Source organism: Bemisia tabaci, chromosome 5 (genome assembly GCF_918797505.1).
Source record: "Bemisia tabaci chromosome 5, PGI_BMITA_v3".
Lineage (NCBI taxonomy): Eukaryota > Metazoa > Arthropoda > Insecta > Hemiptera > Aleyrodidae > Bemisia > Bemisia tabaci.
The window spans coordinates 15583500-15602248 of NC_092797.1; the positions used below are offsets into that span (position 1 = coordinate 15583500).

An 18749-nucleotide genomic window follows, 5' to 3' on the forward strand; every position below is an offset into this window, starting at 1 on the left:
AAATCAGCGACTCAAAAAACAACAATTACGAAACTTTCGTGATCGTTCACTTATTATCCGACTTATTTCTTCCTATTCTCGAGTTGTGAACCATAGTGCGCCGCGGATGGCGGCGCTCATGGAATTCTCCCCTGTGCTCAATCGCATTCCACCACAGGAGAAGAGGTGTTCGATAAGTTTATCCTTTGTAGAATTATATTTTTCTGGTTAGCGGTCAATATCGCACAGCTCAGTCTCACACAAAATGAGTTGGGTTCTATCTTTCCGAAAGACTGCTAAAGTACTCAGTTGTTGTTCAGTAACTTGATAGTTCAAAAAGGTCCACGGTCAAATAATTCAAAATTCCTCTCACTTTCTTGAAAATATAGACAGTCGAAAATGCAAATCTCAAGTGCAATGTTTAAAAATTTCCAACCATTTTTTACTTAAAACATAACCAACATAAGTACCTCCTTAAAATTTCCTTTAAATATTTTTGAATGAGAGAAGAAAATTCAAAGATTTCGAACTGTCCATAAATTTTCTTCAGTAACATTGAACAAGAGCAAGGATTTAACACACTGCTGTCGGAGATGTCTATTCTTCTGCTTCAGCAATCGATATACATCATTTGTCTGAACTAAATAAAGTTAAATGGGACTGCAACCCTCACTCGCCAAAAAGACGAGTAAAGCTTAAGGAGCAAAATTTACATACTTACAGCTTTACTAAGTGAAAACTTAACGAACTGTAAATTTTACATGGGAGATATGCTTGCAATTTGTGAGTATGGAAATTGCAAATTTTAGAATTTTTGACAGATTTGCAGTAAATAAGGGAATACTACTTGTTCAGTATCCATCTTTACTTATTCTTTTTTCTTTTCCGTCGTAAAAAAGATGTCACCGATGGACGTATGTACCTCGCAAATTTGTTGAATTGATGTACTTAGATTAAATAAGTATTTAGTTTTTTGAAAAATGTCCTCTTTTCGTTTGGAATACCAGCTCAGTATTTTTTCAGTCTGCTTTTGTAAATTAATAGTCACCAACCTTAAAATAGAGTTCCTTCCCTATTTAATAATAAAAGTGGGTTAAGATAGCCATGAGATTCGGATAACCTAACAATATTTCTTAGAAAAGTCAAAGGTTGAAGGTCTCATAAGAAATACTTCAGTGTAGAGCTCCAATGTAGCATTACATAACCTGATCTGACAGATTTCTGTAGCTAGGATGGTAAATAAAACATAACAATTGGAATCAATAAATTAACTCTTCACTGATAAGACTGCATAAAATGCAGTTACATATTTTTTCAATCCACTAGTGCAAATATTACGTTCATTTTTGAAGCAACGCAAATTCAGGATGGCAGGCGGAATATGACTAATTAGGTACATACAGCGTTCATAATTTGTGGATCAACCATTTACAAAGGGTCAGCAGATGGTTAGTTTTGAGTACGAGGTTGATAAGATTTTGTACGTTGCGAGAGTATCAACTTATTTTCATGACATTGAGGCACCGAATGCAAGAACAGCTCTTTAAACTTGTGTGCTTTTAGAATTTCCACTGCTGATTTATCTTTTAAAGAGGCACTCCTGTGTAATTTTTATGGAATTTTTTATTTGGAGCTCTGCAAGATCATAAAGATTACTCAATGAGAGTTTCAACAAAGTAAGTACTTACATTTGCTTTCCTTAGATGCAATGGTTAAAGCATTGGAGAAAATTCTACGACACTGCAACTAAAAGTGCCCTTCCAGCACCCAGTGCTTCAAGTTTAAGTGAATCTTAATTTACTACGGTATTTCTTACTGCATAAATTTACAAATTACCTGGTTTATAAAAAGGATTTGGACAAGAAAGACGAAAAATACAAGTTACTGAGACTAATTTATTGACTGATTTGGTGAATACCGTAGTATTCAAATATTAAATTGAGGATGTAATACAAATACATTAGGAAAATTGTTTGAAGTTTAGAAGTTGTAATAATGTAACTCATTACAGTCAAAGGTATAAAACATGAGAAAAATTGAATGACAAAGATAAGAGTGAGAAATACATAAACCCGTTTGATTTTGAGTTTGAATTGTTTGCAAACAATGCACTGGTAAAAAGTTAGCGGTGAAAAATCACAGAAAATAACCTCATGAATGATCGTATCGATTTTCTTTTACAGATTGACATAAAGAAAGTAACAAAATGAAAGGAAAAAAGAATAAATATGAAAGTGCTTTGAGAGCTTTTCATTTCGGTAATAAAATCTGGAACACAGATATGATGAAAAAATAAGGAAAAAAAACCTACCTAGTCACACTAACTCTAGCAAAGAATCATTTGCAAAAGAGAATCTTAGCATATTTACAGATTTAAAATCTAGGATGAACGATGAAAAGGAAATTATAATAGCTCTCAGGACGCAACTAAATTTTCACAAGAAGAACTTGACTAAGCATGTTCTTAGTAGATCATAAGCTTTGAGAAACTCAGAGAGATGGAAAAATTCTTAGCCGCATCCAAGTAATTTCCTCGAGTCCGGGAGTGCAGGAAAGAGAAAATATTTTGATGCAATGTCCATACAACGAAAAATGAGTTGAAAAAAGATCTTGATGCAGTATCCATTCATTCATCAGAGGGCAGTGTCTACCGTCCTTCAACTGTAAATAGATAAAAAGGATTTACATTAAATTCAACGTTGCTCATTAATGCAATTTGAATAATAATTAAATGGGTAATTATTTAATAGACTTAAGCTCCATAAAATCGAGAATTGAGTTTTCGGTGGTTCGATATTGCTTAGGCATACATCCATCTTGTTGAAGAAAGACAAGCAGAAAAACCGACTCTTAAAGCCTATAAGACATCTGAGATGTTCAGTCTTCTCAATTGGACTCAAGCGCTCAAGGGCTACTTGGTACTTGCTTATCCGTATTTGCTCTGATTCAAATCCCTCCAGCAATGATCTCAAATTTTTGAGAATGAGGGCGTAAATATTTGTTCTTTCTGGGCAAACAGGTTTCTGATTTTAAGATTTGAATAAGTTTTTGTACTTTTTTTTTTATTTTATTATTTTATTTTATTTTGGATGAAACGAAAAATTCGCTACAGTGCCCCCATCATGAGGGTTGCCGAGACGCCCCCCATGAAAGGGGCCCACCAAATACCAGGACGGCAACGGCCATCAGCTGGTGAAAAGCCACCGAAGCGACCCGACTGCTGAGAGAAAAAAAATCCGGTTATGTGGGGGTGGAGCACGCCGCTGTGTTCCGTACCCACTAAACGATCCCTACAGGCCACACCCCGTGCAAGTGTGGCCCATCAGACACTCTATCCTGCCGTTGGATGTCCCTAAGACACTCTTCGAACGGCAGTCCCTGACCCCTGCCCCGGTGAAGCCGGAGCCCCCCAGGCCCTCCATTTGGGGGAGGGTCCCCCCCCATCTCCCGGGACCGATCTGCCGAAGCCATCATTGTACCCGTAGTCAAGAGCGTAGGAGGAGAGCCTAGGCCTGGCTTGCGCCAAACCCAAGTTTTAGTGCTTATAGTAGATCTTCGGTAATTAAGGTATCATTGAGTTTGAGGTGAAGAAAGTATAAATGTAAGTTTTTGTACATATTGTGGCTTGAAACATTGGAAACTTGACTTAAAATGGGGAAAATATGTTGAAATAAGTCTGTTCGTTCTCAAAAAGACTCTTGCACCAATTCATTGTTGTCCTTATTATCCCCATTAAAATCACAGGTTTCTGCGAGAACCACAATCCATTTAAAATTGCAACCTTCTCAAAAATTCATTATTCTGACATCTGAGATTTGGAACGGGTCGATTAAAACAGTTTCTATGATTGCTTGTGTCAATGTGTTGGTAATCTGTTTATGAATTTAATCATAGGTGTTTATAATCACCTAAGACAGAGCAGGAAAAGGGACAAACTTCAACTTTTTTGTCCAATTGACCCACACAAAAATCAAGTTTTTGCAAAATATTGGTCAAGTATTCAGGAGGCAAGACTCTGGTTGGTTCTTCAAATTTTCGGAACGATCTTTTGCAACACACCCAAAAGAAAATCTCCCCCCTTTTTACAGTTTGTGAGACATAAAAATGTAAACGAAATAGATGGAACTTACTGTAAGAGGAGAGATCAATTTCATCGGGAAGGAGAGAAATATTTACATCGAATCGGTCTTGCACGTCATTCAAAATTTTGGCATCATTTTCATCACTGGCAAACGTGATTGCTAAACCCTACAAAAATAAACGAAAGGCAGACATTAGTTGGGAAAGGTAAAAATCCTGCACTTAGATATAAATAAAATCCTGATAAAACAACACAACTGTTAACCTATAATAACTTTAAATAAATAGGAAAAAATATGGACTACATTTTGAGAAAACAAACTAAACTACCATTTGAGACTCTTTTTGGAAGAATCATACTTGCTATTAGAATTTTTATGAAGAAAAGAAGTTTGTTTCGTCGATGAGCTAGAATGGAGAATTTGCACGCAATTTTTTTATTGCTTCATCTGAAAGTGCCTAATGAGCTGAGTTCGCAATATTTCTCATAATTTTTTTCTGACATGGGAAATTGGAGAAAAATTGATTTAAAAGTGAGAAAATGTGCCGCCTTGTGACGTCATCTGGCGGCATTTCCCATTTAAACACATGTATTTTAGCAGAATCGGTTATTTTGTCATATCTCCTCTAATAATTGCTCAATTTATGAATCAAGGGTATCTTCGTGTTCAGTTCACTCAGAGGATTCCACTTAAACAGGAAATTCATCAAATTTCAGACCCTTGCAAATTCTCCATTAGTAATTCTTCATTGAAAAAGGTGGTCAAATTCAAAAATGACTGATTGAATTGAAACTCTAAAATTAGTGAGGTATGCCCTCCAGGGGGGGGGGCAGAAACTTCCCAACCATGCGACCAGCCGTTTACGTGAAATGGGGGAACCCATGTGAGGACGAGAAAAATGGGGGAGCCCATGCGAGGACAAAAATATTGAGGGAACCTTGGGAGGTTTTTTTGGGGGGGAGGGGGGGGGGTCAGGGGGAATTGACTGTCAAGCGCGCTGTTTTTAGGGGAGCAAAACACTCAAGCGCGCTATTTTTGGGGAACCAAACTGCTGACCGTGCTGTTTTGAGGGAACCCAACCGTTGACCACGTTACTTTACGTGTCGGGCAAAATTCTGCAAAAATTTGCACCCCTGATGCACTCTTACGCTGTAATTTTCCCAAGAGAAAGTAAGTTACTAGGTTAAGTTTAATTCCTCAAAATTTGCTCAGTTGGCTCATAAAATATAAGTGTCTTTTCTCGGCTGAGATGGTGTTCAGTTGTCCCTGAAAAAGGAATTGCATAACTGCATCTGGGGCTTAAAATTAAAAAGAACACAAAATTAGAATCTTACTTTGGTGCCAAATCGCCCTGCTCTTGCGACTCTGTGAAGATAGGTATCAGAATCTTCAGGCATATCATAGTTAAATACAATATTCACTCGTTCAATATCCATTCCTCGTCCAAACAAATTAGTCGCAACTAGAATACGCTGCAAAAGACATAGAGGAAAAGAGAAAAATAATTATCTTCCTCACTATGAAATGACATTTAAAACAAAGTGGAGAATAATTCAACTACCTATATAATATCAGAAAACAGAGTCACATCATAATTCAGATGTCCCTATCTGTCTTGTTGTCATCATTCATGGGATAAAAAATAACAGCATAAGTAGAAGGAAATAACCCAGCGAAGTTGAAAGTCATTTTACAGTCAGTCAGTCCACGAAGCTAGCAAATTTTTGCTGAAAAAATTCTGCATGAAATATGATACATATGGTTGATTTGGTAGGCACTCTAGCTTATCATCAGAAAACAGAGACGCATCATGTATCAGATGTCCCTATCTGTTTTATTGTCATCATTTGAGAGAAAAATTACAGATGAAAATACAGCCAACCATGGGTAATGCCACAGAATTTCTATTCCACTAGGTCAAATTTTCGCACAGTTCCGCACGGCTATAGCTACAGGAGAATAGTATCTACTTGGCTTGAAGGAATTTCTTCCCAAAGGGATTTTTTTCACATAAGTCATCAAGTATTTCAACCCAATTACTGCAAGTTCAGGGGAAGACGGTTATTATCTTTTTGTTCTGTATCTGTTTGTACCCACAACTGCGCCAGTCTTTCACGGCTACCAGCATTTCTTGGTGAACAGCGAGAAGGATGAAGTAAAATGATCTTTGCTGTTCCAATGCAGGAAAATAATAAATGAATGTAGCCGATACTTTGTCACATTGTGATAAAACTGTCTCTTTTTGCTGTGTTCCGAATTCACCAAAATACAAATAGCCAGTCGTATTCCCAGAATGGGCCTGTTGCAAACTTTTGCTAGAGCAAAACTAAGAGTTGTTCCTTACAGATAATGCTTCAAAAATCACGATGAGCGCATCGGCAAAGTCTGAAATGCACTCATAACTTCACAATCTGCCCAAGAAATTTGCGGTTTTTTGAGCTTCCCGCTTCGAAAACGATACTACGGTACAGGTGAACATTTTGTTAGAGGAGTCGTTCCATTGGCGGCAATACTCATCATGGCCGACGCCAGTCCGCCGAAACACCTGTGATGGGACGAGAAAACATCTGAACAGGATTAAACCAGATAACAATCGGCGTGTTTACGTTTATATTTTCCTCGCCCGCCTTAATTGATCTTGAACTCTCCTCGAATTACTCGCGGAACTGCGCAAGCGTCGGCCATGATGAATATTGCCGACGATGGAGGGACTCATCTAACAAAATGTTCACCTGTGCGGTAGTATCGTTTTTGAAGCGGGAAGCTCAAAATAACGCAAATTTCTTACGCAGATTGAGAATTTATGAGTGCATTTCAGACTTTGCCGATGCGCTCATCGTGATTTTTGAGGCATCATCTGTAGGAAACAACTCTTCATTCTGCTCTAGCAAAAGTTTGCAACAGGCCCATTGGTAAGAATTGCCATTACAGTTACTCATCATGCTTAGTTAACTTTCTTTCGGTGAAAATTTGACTATTGAGGTGGATGCTAACTCAAATTTCCACTTGAGTCAGACTTAAGTTTGGTCTCACAGCGATTCAACTTAACAGGGATTGACTGTACCTCCATCAAAATTTCTCAGCTTTAGAGGGTAATTTTAATTTTTTTTTTCCTGTTACATTAAGCTCACACAATCAAATCAATTTCTCAGAAGACATTAATTCACAAATTGGTTGGAAAAATTCCTGGAAAAGTAATTCCACAGAAAAATGATAACGACTAAGACTCATGATTAATATCAGAAAACAGCATCACATCATAGATCAGATGTCCCTATCTGTTTTAATTTCATCATTTAATCAGCGAGAATTAAAGTTTCGATGATATAGCGGGTTAATTTGAGTCTTAAAATAAGGAGCTGATAAGAAGTTTCCTTGCACAAAGAAACAGAAAAATAAGATGTAGAAAGTATGAGCGGTACTCATAAAGTGCTGTGAGCTGTGTTGATAAGAATGAAATTTGACAGACACACCTTTTGGAAATCTTTGAATTCTTGATACTTCTTCAGCCGTTCGTCCTGTGTCATGCCTCGGTGAATAGCCACAGCAGGGAAGTTCTGTTCCGTTAGAAGCTGTGAGAGCGCCATACACCTTGTTACGGATTTCACAAATATCACCACCTAAAAAAATCGAATTTGATAGATGCAGGATTTGAAGTGAATTACAAAAATAGGTTTGCACATGCAAGTTCAACTGAATCCCCATTTGATAACTTTCATTCTTTGAAAGTTTCTAAAAAGGTTTGACAATAATCATTTTATCCATATTCATTGAGCATCATCAAAATGTTGGCTATTCGGAAAGTTTCGGCCATTGAAATGAGACTTCATGAGTAGTATAATTGTCTCATTGAGCTCACTTCAAGTCACAGCCGAAGTAATAACTATGGAATACATGCCTGCGGCTACTGCCACCACTAGATTTTATGCTCGGAAGAAAATATGAGCTTCATAAAATCATACAGTCCAGAAACATGCTCTCATGTCATTTTACAGGAATGGGGAGGCATACAGAACTCATTAGAAAAAAAAAAAGAAAGAACACTTCTACAAGACAGTTGTATCGTAATTTAATATCTCTGTTGCAAATAATAACTGTCCAGCTGCCATCTGAGAGGATTAAAACTTAAATGATTTGGGAGTAAGATCAAAGCAAAAAGTCTCACCAAAATGTGTAATGCAGTATTGATTAGGTAGTTTGATTGACGATCTATCCTATGCCAAGTTTTGAGCAGGCACGATGGCAAACTAAAGGGCAATCTTTTGGACCCTTATTTTACAGTTAAGGAAATTAATAATCAAGGTACATCAATTTCTACTTCGCCCCCCCCCCCCTTTCTGAAGAAATCAATCAAATCTGTAAAAGCATGAAGGGGAAAAATAGGTTGATAATTTTACGTGATGCTGTCGCAGGAAATTTTGACAAGCTCCCGTTGCCCAGCTAGATCATTTTCCATGAGGTGGGAGGAATTAAGAGGGTTATTAGGGGGAAATTTCATGTACATGATAGCATCGAGCCTAACCGGCACATCAGTTCAATAAAAAACGTTTCCCTAGAAAAAGGTCCACAATGAAAGAGGTGGAACATCTGATAAGAAGAAAATGGGTTTCATATTACCTGATTGAATTCAAGGATATCTAACAATTCAAAAAGTTTCTTATTTTTCTCATTTTCCTTCAACTTGACGTAATGCTGCTGCAATCCGTGAAGGGTCAATTTCGCTTCATCATCTACGTACACTTCCATGGGCTAAAAATACAGCAAGACATAAGTAAAGGCATCAAAGAAATGAAAAGCAAATGGACTGATAACACTTTGAGTCCTCCACTCTGAAATTCTTCAACTGACGATAGGAAGAACACTTAACAAACTGTGCTCAAAAAGTCTAAACGCTGCATTCTGGAGATGGTAATAAAGTATCACTGTGGCAAAGAGCAGTACTTTCCGCCATACACAGGGTGTCTACTGACTCAGCAAAAAAACATTCATGACCAAAATTATCAAAATTCCTTGCTTTTCACATTGTCAATTTGCAAGCGCAGAAATAAAAAAGATAACTATTGGCTTTAATTTAACTGCAAATAATAAAATATGAGAACATTTTTTCTTCAGGTATTAATTATTCAATTGACTAAAATTGTAATTCTTTGTTGAAACTTATTTCTCTGCTCACTTTCTAGGGTATATCGCATTGAGCCCGAACCAAACTAAGACTCACTTTGATTGTGTGGACAGAACCAACGTTTAGTCACATCTCAAGTTTCAACATTTTTCAAAACTTCAGTTTTTTTAAAGCATAGTCCTTGACTTTTCCCTGCCCTGATGAAATTCTCTGACGATTCCCTGCCTTCCAGGTTTTGCTAACCAAAAAACACCCTGCATACACTGTCTTCTCTGCAGACTTTACTTTTAAGTGATCATTTACGGGAGAGACCTTAGAAGCTTTAAAACTAGGATACTGCTGACATTGCAGGAAGGAGAGCCACCAAATTTATTCCCTTGTGAAACCGATTGTTTCATCAAATATTTTGGCAAAGAACTCTCAGAAAAGAAGAGCAATAATGCTATTGCCATAATACAATGATGCAATTAATTTCCTATGTTCAGGGCTCAAAACTATCGGATTGAGATGCAACTTTACAACCCACATTGGCTCAAAAGGAATTCAACTGCTTGCAACACTTTCTCTTTCTGGGAATACAGATATATTTGTCTAGGGAATAGGTAGATTCTTGTCCTCTTACAGATCATTCCTGCCTAAGACTTAAATTTTGATTTATTAACTCAACCTGACAAATAAGCTTCTGAGCATGAGGGTCTCTTTTAGTGTTGTCAGTCACGCATCTCAGTGAAGTATATCACAATGATAGCAGATAAAGAGGCAGGAACCATTATGTCATGGAGGTTCAAATTCTCATTTTGATAAAATCAGAGTAATCACTATTATCGACTGAGGACTTGATTTTCTGAAATTCTCATCTCCTGGACATTATTACAGTAACAAAACTCTTTGCATTTAAAGAACCTACAAAATTCTCTGATCAGTGTGATTTGTATTTAAGACTTGGACCAAAAGAGCAGCAAAAAATCAGTCTTTTCATTAGGACTCAAAGGGTTAAAGCAGTTAGGCGCTATTCAAGTATTAGATGGGCTACGAAGAAGGGGAGGGGGTATCGAGCCCAGTCCATCTTCAGCCTCCTGTTTAAAAAAAAAAATTCCGAAAGAATTATTTTCTAGCCATTTTTTAAGCTTTCTTTCCTTATTTTTTGACGAATTGAGTATACAGGGAAGGGTCAGAAGCAGTCTTACAAGGGGGAAGGGGAGGGGTCAAGAAAAGTCGACGAGGGAGCCAGATCTAATACATGAGCAACCCCTTACATATTAGACATAAATCAACAGAACTTAAAATAAAACAGATCACAGCAGAAAAACTTAAGGTAATGGCAAGATTATGGCAGTTGAATGATTGACTTGACATCTTAGTTTACAAATCTGAAGAAGGTTCTTCTGTCAGAAGATTTTAATACAGAAAAGCTGCGAGGGCAGTGAAAAACTGAATGGACTAAATTAATCTGTTATTTTTTTTTCGATGCTGCAGCAGGGAGGCCCTTTGAAATTCAATAATAAATTGCCTTGGCATTTTTGGAGCTTAGCAAATCATAGAGGAGAAAAGTGGTTGCTAAGCAGACCAATAACATCTGCATCAAGAGATTTGCGAAAAGACCTGTGTGTAATAATGTGGGACTGGTAACATATGCTAGATGGGAGCTTTTACAAAATCTGAGGGCAGTGGCTGGAGTAGAATTGTCATAATCTATTTTTAAGATCACTATCTCTGACAATAAATTTCACTACAAGATGATTTTGTTTTCTGCTCTACCCTGAAAGCGTATTGTTCATATTGCCTTGTTTCTACCCTAAATGCAGTGTTGTTCCTTATGCTACAATTTGCCTTAAAAGTTCTATAAAAAATGTCTTTATTACTTCCTGTTTAGCCACAAAATAATTAAATGCTCCAATGTCGATCTTTTAGAAAAGTACACGGTATATATCATTTCTGGTCTAATTTTTTTTTTTTTTTGTGTGGGTGTGTGAAACTGAAAATGCCAAGTAATTTATAAACATCAGATCAAAATATTGATAGAATCCTTTTTAGACTAACAGTTTTCCTCCTGATAAATCTTAGAATATTAAAATCCTGCTACTGCTTGAGCACCGAGTACAAACTGAACGACAGCTTTTGAAAGCTACTGACGCAACTTAGGGGATTATCTACGCATCCAGCAAAAAGTAGCAAATGTTGATGTCACTTAGTATGTTTGCAAAACAATAATGTAGACCTAAATGAACAGTTTTACACATTTCATACTGGTGCGTTTTTGAGTGGCAAAAGTTGACAAAAGAGGATGCTTATGACTCACTTTAACTAACTGAGAACTAAAAAGACCAGCCTGGATTATGGAAATATTTTGGAAGAGAAGAGAATGTTTCTTTCAATTAAGTCAGCACAGACAACTGGATGATTCTATGTTCAACAGTTGAGTTCAGATCATAAACTGGAAATTGATCCTATAGGTAAATCTGAGCCTCTTTGGAGGTTCTTTTTTTTTGTTTTTGAAAATTTGCTGAAAATTTTTTGACTAATTTTAACAAATGTTTGAGATGTTTGGTGTATCACAAGAATGTTCCTGACAAAATCTTTACCTCAAGCTTTCAAGAGCCCTTTAAATGGTAAAAAAAGAAAAAAAATGTGTAAGGAGACATAAAGTTTGATGCAAACCTGAGCTTAAAAATAGCAGAAAAACTAATAGAATCAGAAGTTTCGTACTCACAGAGAACATTTTGAGGCAGAGTAATAAAATACATAATAGGCTCAAGGTAGTCAAACCTGTTCAGGAAGACCCAAAAACTAGGCCGTTTCTGTTTCCACCGATCGATGATGTGCAACCAGCACCATGAGGAGTTGAGCTCAAGCAGACAATCAAATCATCAGATGGAATGCCGAAACGATGAGCACAGTATTCTCCATGAATGCGTTCATCATCCAACGTCATCTTCGATTCAAATTCAGGAACCCCACCCTCCCTCTCCGCGAGACGCTCGGACACGTTTGAATTCTTGCTTTCACGACTTACGGCCAGCGAAAAAAAAAACTTTCAACTCCACGAATTACTAATCGGCACTAAAGTAGCCACTTGCATAAAAGTTCTTCCACCATAAGTTGTAAACCGCTTTGTTTTTAGATGCACATAGGAATTGAAGGAAGGAGTCAGGAGGTTGGAAAATAAACCTAAAGGAATTGACTTGGAAAATAAGGATTCTTCCTAAGGAGCCTATGATTCCGCAACTGCAAAGGACGGAGTAGATGCGTTATTGGCAGATTTTTAGGGTGATGGAGCAAGTGTTTCCTCCTTAGGATTTATGCAGAAAAAAATAATACATTTTTTAAAAAATTGATGGACGACAAAAAATTCCCCTAAGATGAACAATGCGAAACTGATGTAACACAAGACGGCACGGATAAACGAAGAATAATCGACATGGGAGCCAACCGTGGAGAGCTGTGGCAGAGCTTAGAGGTTGAAAGGGAGCACACAATACAGATGGAATGATCGACACATGTAGTCACATCGTTGTACGTTTGATGGTAGTAGGAGCCGAGATAGGTTTAAAAGGTAGACACTAAATGAAGGTATTAATAATATGAAGCGGAACGGTAATTACATCTTGCATGAATTTTTTGCAGACTGGACGAATCTCCTTGCTAAGGGTGGCACTGAACATCATAACTTGTTTGCCGTGTGGTGTGTTTCGGAAGATTTCTTGAACATCTCTTCGCATGTCTGTGGAAAAAAACAAAACAAATATATTACAAAAAAAATAATACATAATTGACTAAGCCTGATAAAAACATTATCAGATTTGAGTAATTTTACTAGCCACTGCTTAAACACTATATCCCTCACATATGAGTACCACAACACTTACAGTACAGTGCGGTACAGCAATTTCACTGGTGACAGCCTTTATGATGTATTTTTTAAAAACGAACACAAAAAGTATAACAAAAAATATTCCTATTTTGATAAAAATAAAAGCAAAAAAGTTTTATGAGAATCATATTTTTAAGGACTCAGCATTTGTGGCCGGTAGAATAGTCAAATTTGAGAAATTAACTTTTGGCAATTTCACTGTAAAAATAACAAAACCCCCAGAGCCTCCACACTCGCCCGGTAAATTGTTGACTTTTTTGTTAAATAAAAAGGTTGGAAGGTTAAATGCTAGAGTTGTGCTTTTACAGATGTTCAATTTTTAATTTTTCTGTTTAATTTTAGTCTGAGATACTTAATACTGCCATCATCACCTTCCAGTCGAAGTATCTCGAGCACCATTAGTGGTCAGGGCAAACTTCTTAAACTTTTCCGATTCTTCACAGAAAAATTGGTGAACATAATCATTTGAAACTTTCACGTGATATTTTTTCCGTTATCAAGATTAATTCTTGAAATTTTTGTAGAAGTAAGGGCAAAATTTTAAAAGAAAAAATTAAGACAGTAATGAGATGTAACGCAACTTGGCGTCAAAGTGTAAATAGTGCTTGTGATACTTTGGCGGAAGGTGGCAACATGGAAAGAGTAGAACATCAGGTTCATAATAAGAGTAATTCAGAAAACTTTAACTTGGCATTAATTTTTAGAAAGCAGATTTGCTGGAGATTAAAATTTGTGCTTGGATTAAAGAATGCATGTGGGCAGTGACGGTCTCAAAATTTTTTCATCTTCTGCTTTCCTGACTCCCAAAATTTTTTTATTCCCTGACTATTCCTAAACTTCAAACAAAACTTCTTCTTGGATTTTTTCCATTAAATTACGCTGACTTCTGCAATAAATTTGAGCAGTAGAATCTACTGAAAAGTTGGGGAAGGGTCACTGAATAGACTCAATCACCTATAAACCCATATTGCTGAGACGCAGTCTGGGTTTCTGCCTAAATGGGAAAAACAAGCATGGCGGTTAGAAACAGTGCTCTGTGTTTCCTGTCCAGACAACACCTCAGCTGAAAATTGCAAGGATGAGACAAAGTGATGTCATACAGAATTTTAGCTCCTCAGTTCCCATGTGAACGCAGTCAGCCCGGAAAATCAAAGTCCCGTGTAAGGCCCTGATTGGCCAAGAGGATTGGGCCGCAGGGGAGAAGGAAGGCTAGGGCGACGCTACTCGCAATTTTCAGAAAATCTCTGAAATTAGTCTCGTCTTAGCTCACCAGCGATCCTGGCCAGGCCGCGATCAGCCCGTCACGCCAAGCTCTAAACGAACTCCGGCTCCGGCTGGCCCTGATTGGCCAAGAGGATTGGGCCGCAGGGGAGAAGGGAGCCTAGGTCTAAGAGTGTGTTTCATTTGGTGTTGTTATTTCAAGTCTGGAGGAGAGGATTCCGTCGAAAGTTTAGAATAAAAGTGTCTGTAGAAACTCTAGTAGCAATGTGTAGTTCATTTCGTCAAAGTTCCCTACCTACCTTTCGTTCCAAGGAGCAGCAGAAGGCTCCTCGCTTCTCCCCTAATAACTTTTACCCTTCCGCTGGTGGAGCTACCCGCCCCCCTTTCTGAGAAGAGATCGAGTGTATGTGTCTCCGTCTCTTTTGCCTCGGCGCCCTTTTGGTTGTGTGTGCTTTATTCCAGCGTTCCACTTCTGCTAAACGCTGCTCATGAAAATCCCTGACTTTCCAGGTTTTCCAGACTCAAACCGCCAGAAAACCAGATTGAACATACCTGTACACTTGGCTTACTTAATTATAATTGAAAAAACTTACCGAGTTGTTCAAGCATTTTGTCGCACTCATCTAAAATGAAGTGCTTCAGATTTTTAAGATTCAATTTCTTGCTCCTGATCAAAGCCAATATCCGTCCTGGTGTTCCAACCACTATGTGAGGGCAGTTAGTTTTTAAAACCTCTTCGTCTTTTTGAATCGGTAACCCGCCAAAGAATACTCCGACCTGGAAGTTTAATATTTAAATAGACGTTAGAAGGGCGTAAAAAAACAAGATACAGAGAAAGCAAATGCTGACAAGGGGAGGAAAGTTTAAAAAAATTCTACTTAACAGTTAGTCTAGGTTTCAGTTACGTATCTCACTGATTAGGTTTCAGTATTAACACTGATGCAATTCAGGTAGCTGCCGAATGGTGAAGTCAACTAAAAACAGTCCTTTTTTCACTAATTAAATGGAACACATAGTTGAACAACGTTTGCAAAAACGTAAGAAGTCCCGAGCCAAAGTTTAAAATTACATTTAAGGACAGTTTCTGAAAAAACTTTCCTTCTTTCAGCTGGCATTATTAAGTAATTTTCTGTGTCAACTTTTCAATTTCATAGATTTTTGACAAGATTAAAGAGCGCAGAATTTCATTTGTAGAAATGGGCGGGAAAATTTAGAAGCATCTTGAGAGTTACAAAGTATAATATTACAGTTCTATCTATGCTACATAAAATTTGAACACTTTCTGGGGAGAATGTTACTGAAGGAAATCATACCTTAATTTGAGACATGTACTTGGAGAATCTTTCATATTCCTTGCTGATCTGGAATGCCAACTCTCTTGTGTGACACATGACTAGCACATAAACATGATTTTCTGTTGCTTCCAACTGTTGTAACGTTGCTAGCACAAAGACAGCTGTTTTACCCATTCCTGACTTTGCTTGGCACAGAATATCCATCCCCAAAACAGCCTGAGGAATACATTCATGTTGGACTGTAAACAGAAGATCAATTAAGGAATCAATCAATCATAGGTTTTAAAAAACATCATTACCTTCTTTCCTAGTTACCTGAACTATGAAAACAATATAAGTATTGTTAAAAATGAATTTCTAAGAGAATTCATTTAAATGACTTTAAAATTACGTATAAAATCATAGAAATAATGCGAGGTTACACTTGTCCTGGCTAGCTAGGGCAAGCCCTGATATTATTGTAAAATTTTTCTATCCTAATGGAAGGTTTTTTTATGTGATTGTAAGCTTGTCACACAAGTTTCACGTTATCTGTTATCTACTGATTTGTAATTTTGTTGTCTTTTCTGGAATTAAAAATTCTATACTAAATATTTTTAAATGGAGCACTAGACAAGGTACGAATTTCAGCATTCTGATTCATGTTTCTCAACCAAAATTTTACGTAAAACACGATGCGCACAACGAAAAATACCGAAATCAACTCCTTACGAAGATATTTTATGATTTCTGATGCGTAAATTCAAACCACCCGCTCATGAAAACTCAATACTCTACGTGATTCACATCGTGCGCTAAACGTTGTCATGACAGTATCTGCGATTTAAAAATGTGGCAACCTCAATTTTAACGCTTTGGCTCAGCTATAGCAAATTGCTCATAATTTGAACAACACATGGTGGGAAATGAACATTGCTCAATTGAGAAGCTTGCTGAAACCGTTTAAGTGCGCGATTTGACTCACGTAGAGCTTTGAGTTTCTTGTGAGCGGGCAGTTCAAAGTCCTCGTACCGTGTGAAATGAAAACGTTGATATCTTCGTTGGGAGTTAGTGTCAGTAATATATATTGCGCTAATCGTGTTCTACGTGAAATTTTGGTTAAGAAACATGTATCAGATTGCTTTAATTCGTACCTTGTCTAGTGGTTCATTCCTGCTCTGACATCAGTTAAAAAAAACAGAGGTCTAAAACAATTACGCTTGTGGGATACATTATAATTGATAGTGTTACATACCTTCAGAGGGATGTTCAAAACCACAGTCAACAATAGCTCTTAGTATTTCCGGCTTGAGAAGAAAATCTCGGAAACCAGAACTGTGGATAGAGACATAATTTCCCTTAACTTCCTTTTTCGGCTGAACACCGGTAGTTCCATCAGCAATCACTGGTTCTGCCTGCTCTTCATCTTCGTAGTCTAAAAGATCGTCGTTGTCTGCCATTTTTTCTTTAGAAGGAAGTTGTCTCTAATTAGAAGTACAGGTAAGCCGGAATCTGAATGGACAGTGACTGAATCAATTAGGAGGGGCATTAATGACATCAAAGAACAAATGAGAGGAATAAGAAATTCAATTGGAAATTAAGAACAGTTATTGATTGATACGAACTAAGTTCAAAACTACATTCTGTCCTACACTGTTGGCTACATCCGAGCAGTGGAGTATTAGCAGCAAAATCATTGTCACGGCTAACCTTTGATCAGCAATACTAAGTCAACAAACAGTGGCTAGACTGGACATGACTGGTCAACTGATCAATACGGATAGATGATCAGTGGTACTGTCCGTCAGAAATAAAACCCACTAGAGCTGTCTCGTAACATGTAGAGACCATTGTCAATATCTTACGAGACCCGAACATCCAACGCCAGACATAGTGCATACATTCCTAGCTTCAACAGTGAATTACACAAGGTAGTACAGTTACACACTTACAGATAGTGACTTACACAAGTGTTGACTATTAGATCTGGACATAAAAAGGGAGAGCTCTTAGAGAAACACTGTCGGCTGAACTGACTTTCAGGCATTGCTACAATTATCTATCTGAACTTGGCTGCAGGTAGAATCTCATCTACATACCTGATATGTACTTTGACAGCAAGCAAATACCAAAACTCACAGAAGCTAGGAATTTCTTTTCATTCAGTAGAAGTTATCAAGTTATCTGTTGCTGTAACCAGACAGCTGTCAAATAATGGGACTTGGTTAATAATTGACAAGTATCAAAATACGAAAAGGTCAAAATTAAATTCAGCAGAGTGAAATAGGCTTGCTGGGTGGAGGAAGATGAAGATAAACAACCATCTACGCACAAAAGAAGCCGGCGAACTCAACAGAAGACCACATTAAATTTACGATAAAAACAAAAATTAACAGCACTAATGATAGGATAGTTTAAAGATTCTTACTCAAAAGAAGGGATTGATTAATAGAAAACGGATAAATTGGCTCACTTACACAAGATTGAGAAAGAAATTTGGACGCTTCTTAATGCGACCATGAACCGTGAAAGGAAACTAAAATGGCGGCGGTCTTTGTCCTGCCGATTGAGCGTTTTTGCAGGCAAAGACCCCCTACGATGTGCAGGCGATCACAGAGCGGGAGTAGCTGGTGGAGCGTGCGTGCAGCTCGCTCGGACTCCATGATTCTGCTCTGTTGCTCTCTCCTCTCCCCTACTCTTTGCTCCTAATGGCGCCAAGCACAAATTTCACTCGCGGAGAAAAATTAAACTGCTCAGCTCAGGGAATTGGCATTTTTGATTGAGATTAAATTTCTAAACGAGTCCAACCCAAGTCAACCAGGGTAATTCTCAAAATACTGTGGCAAGATATTTTTCTGATATAATTTAAGGATATAATATAATTATTGACATAATTATTATGATATAATTTATTTAAGGATTGAGGATGGAGAATCTTTAGAATTTATGGAGAAATCACAAGCTTGTGTGGGGGCCCCAGCGTTCTGAACTTCTGAGGCATTGAAATTAATCTTAAACGTACCTATTTACATTTTGAATTTTGGTGGAAAATACGGGGGGGAGGGGGGCTTTAATTTATATCTGAGCCATGTATGTTTGATTAGAGGATTTACTTATTGCTAAATAGGCAGAGGATGCCAGATGATAAGGGATGAGTTTGAGGATTGTATGCGCACAAGGTATAAATGCTTTCAGGATAA

General features: G+C 37.5%; 1 protein-coding gene across 3 annotated transcripts; it reads right to left on the reverse strand.

Moving 5' to 3' along the window:
- Positions 1-1854: 1854 nt before the first annotated feature.
- Hel25E (ATP-dependent RNA helicase 25E) lies at positions 1855-18113 on the reverse strand. 3 transcript variants are annotated; one of them, XM_019058743.2, is made up of 10 exons: positions 18027-18113; positions 16805-17061; positions 15589-15809; positions 14869-15052; positions 12786-12904; positions 8679-8810; positions 7535-7681; positions 5396-5533; positions 4110-4227; positions 1855-2640 (listed from the first exon to the last, which is right to left on the reverse strand). In XM_019058743.2, the coding sequence occupies exons 2-10, from the start codon at positions 17007-17009 to the stop codon at positions 2627-2629; spliced, it is 1278 nt and encodes a 425-aa protein (XP_018914288.1). In that variant the 5' UTR covers positions 17010-17061; positions 18027-18113; the 3' UTR covers positions 1855-2626. The 3 variants fall into 3 exon arrangements, with proteins under 3 accessions (XP_018914288.1, XP_018914289.1, XP_018914290.1); XM_019058744.2 differs by having other exon boundaries at positions 17978-18107; XM_019058745.2 differs by lacking the exon at positions 18027-18113 and adding an exon at positions 17649-17665.
- Between the last annotated feature and the right edge of the window lie 636 nt (positions 18114-18749).

Excerpts from the sequence above, each read along its gene's own strand:
- Hel25E (XM_019058743.2), bottom strand. The coding sequence starts at position 17,009 with ATGGCAGACAACGACGATCTTTTAGACTACGAAGATGAAGAGCAGGCA. Across the intron at positions 7,682-8,678 it reads ATATCCTTGAATTCAATCAG|GTGGTGATATTTGTGAAATC; the intron begins GTAATATGAAAC and ends CGATTTTTTTAG. Across the intron at positions 5,534-7,534 it reads AATTCAAAGATTTCCAAAAG|CGTATTCTAGTTGCGACTAA; the intron begins GTGTGTCTGTCA and ends TGTCTTTTGCAG.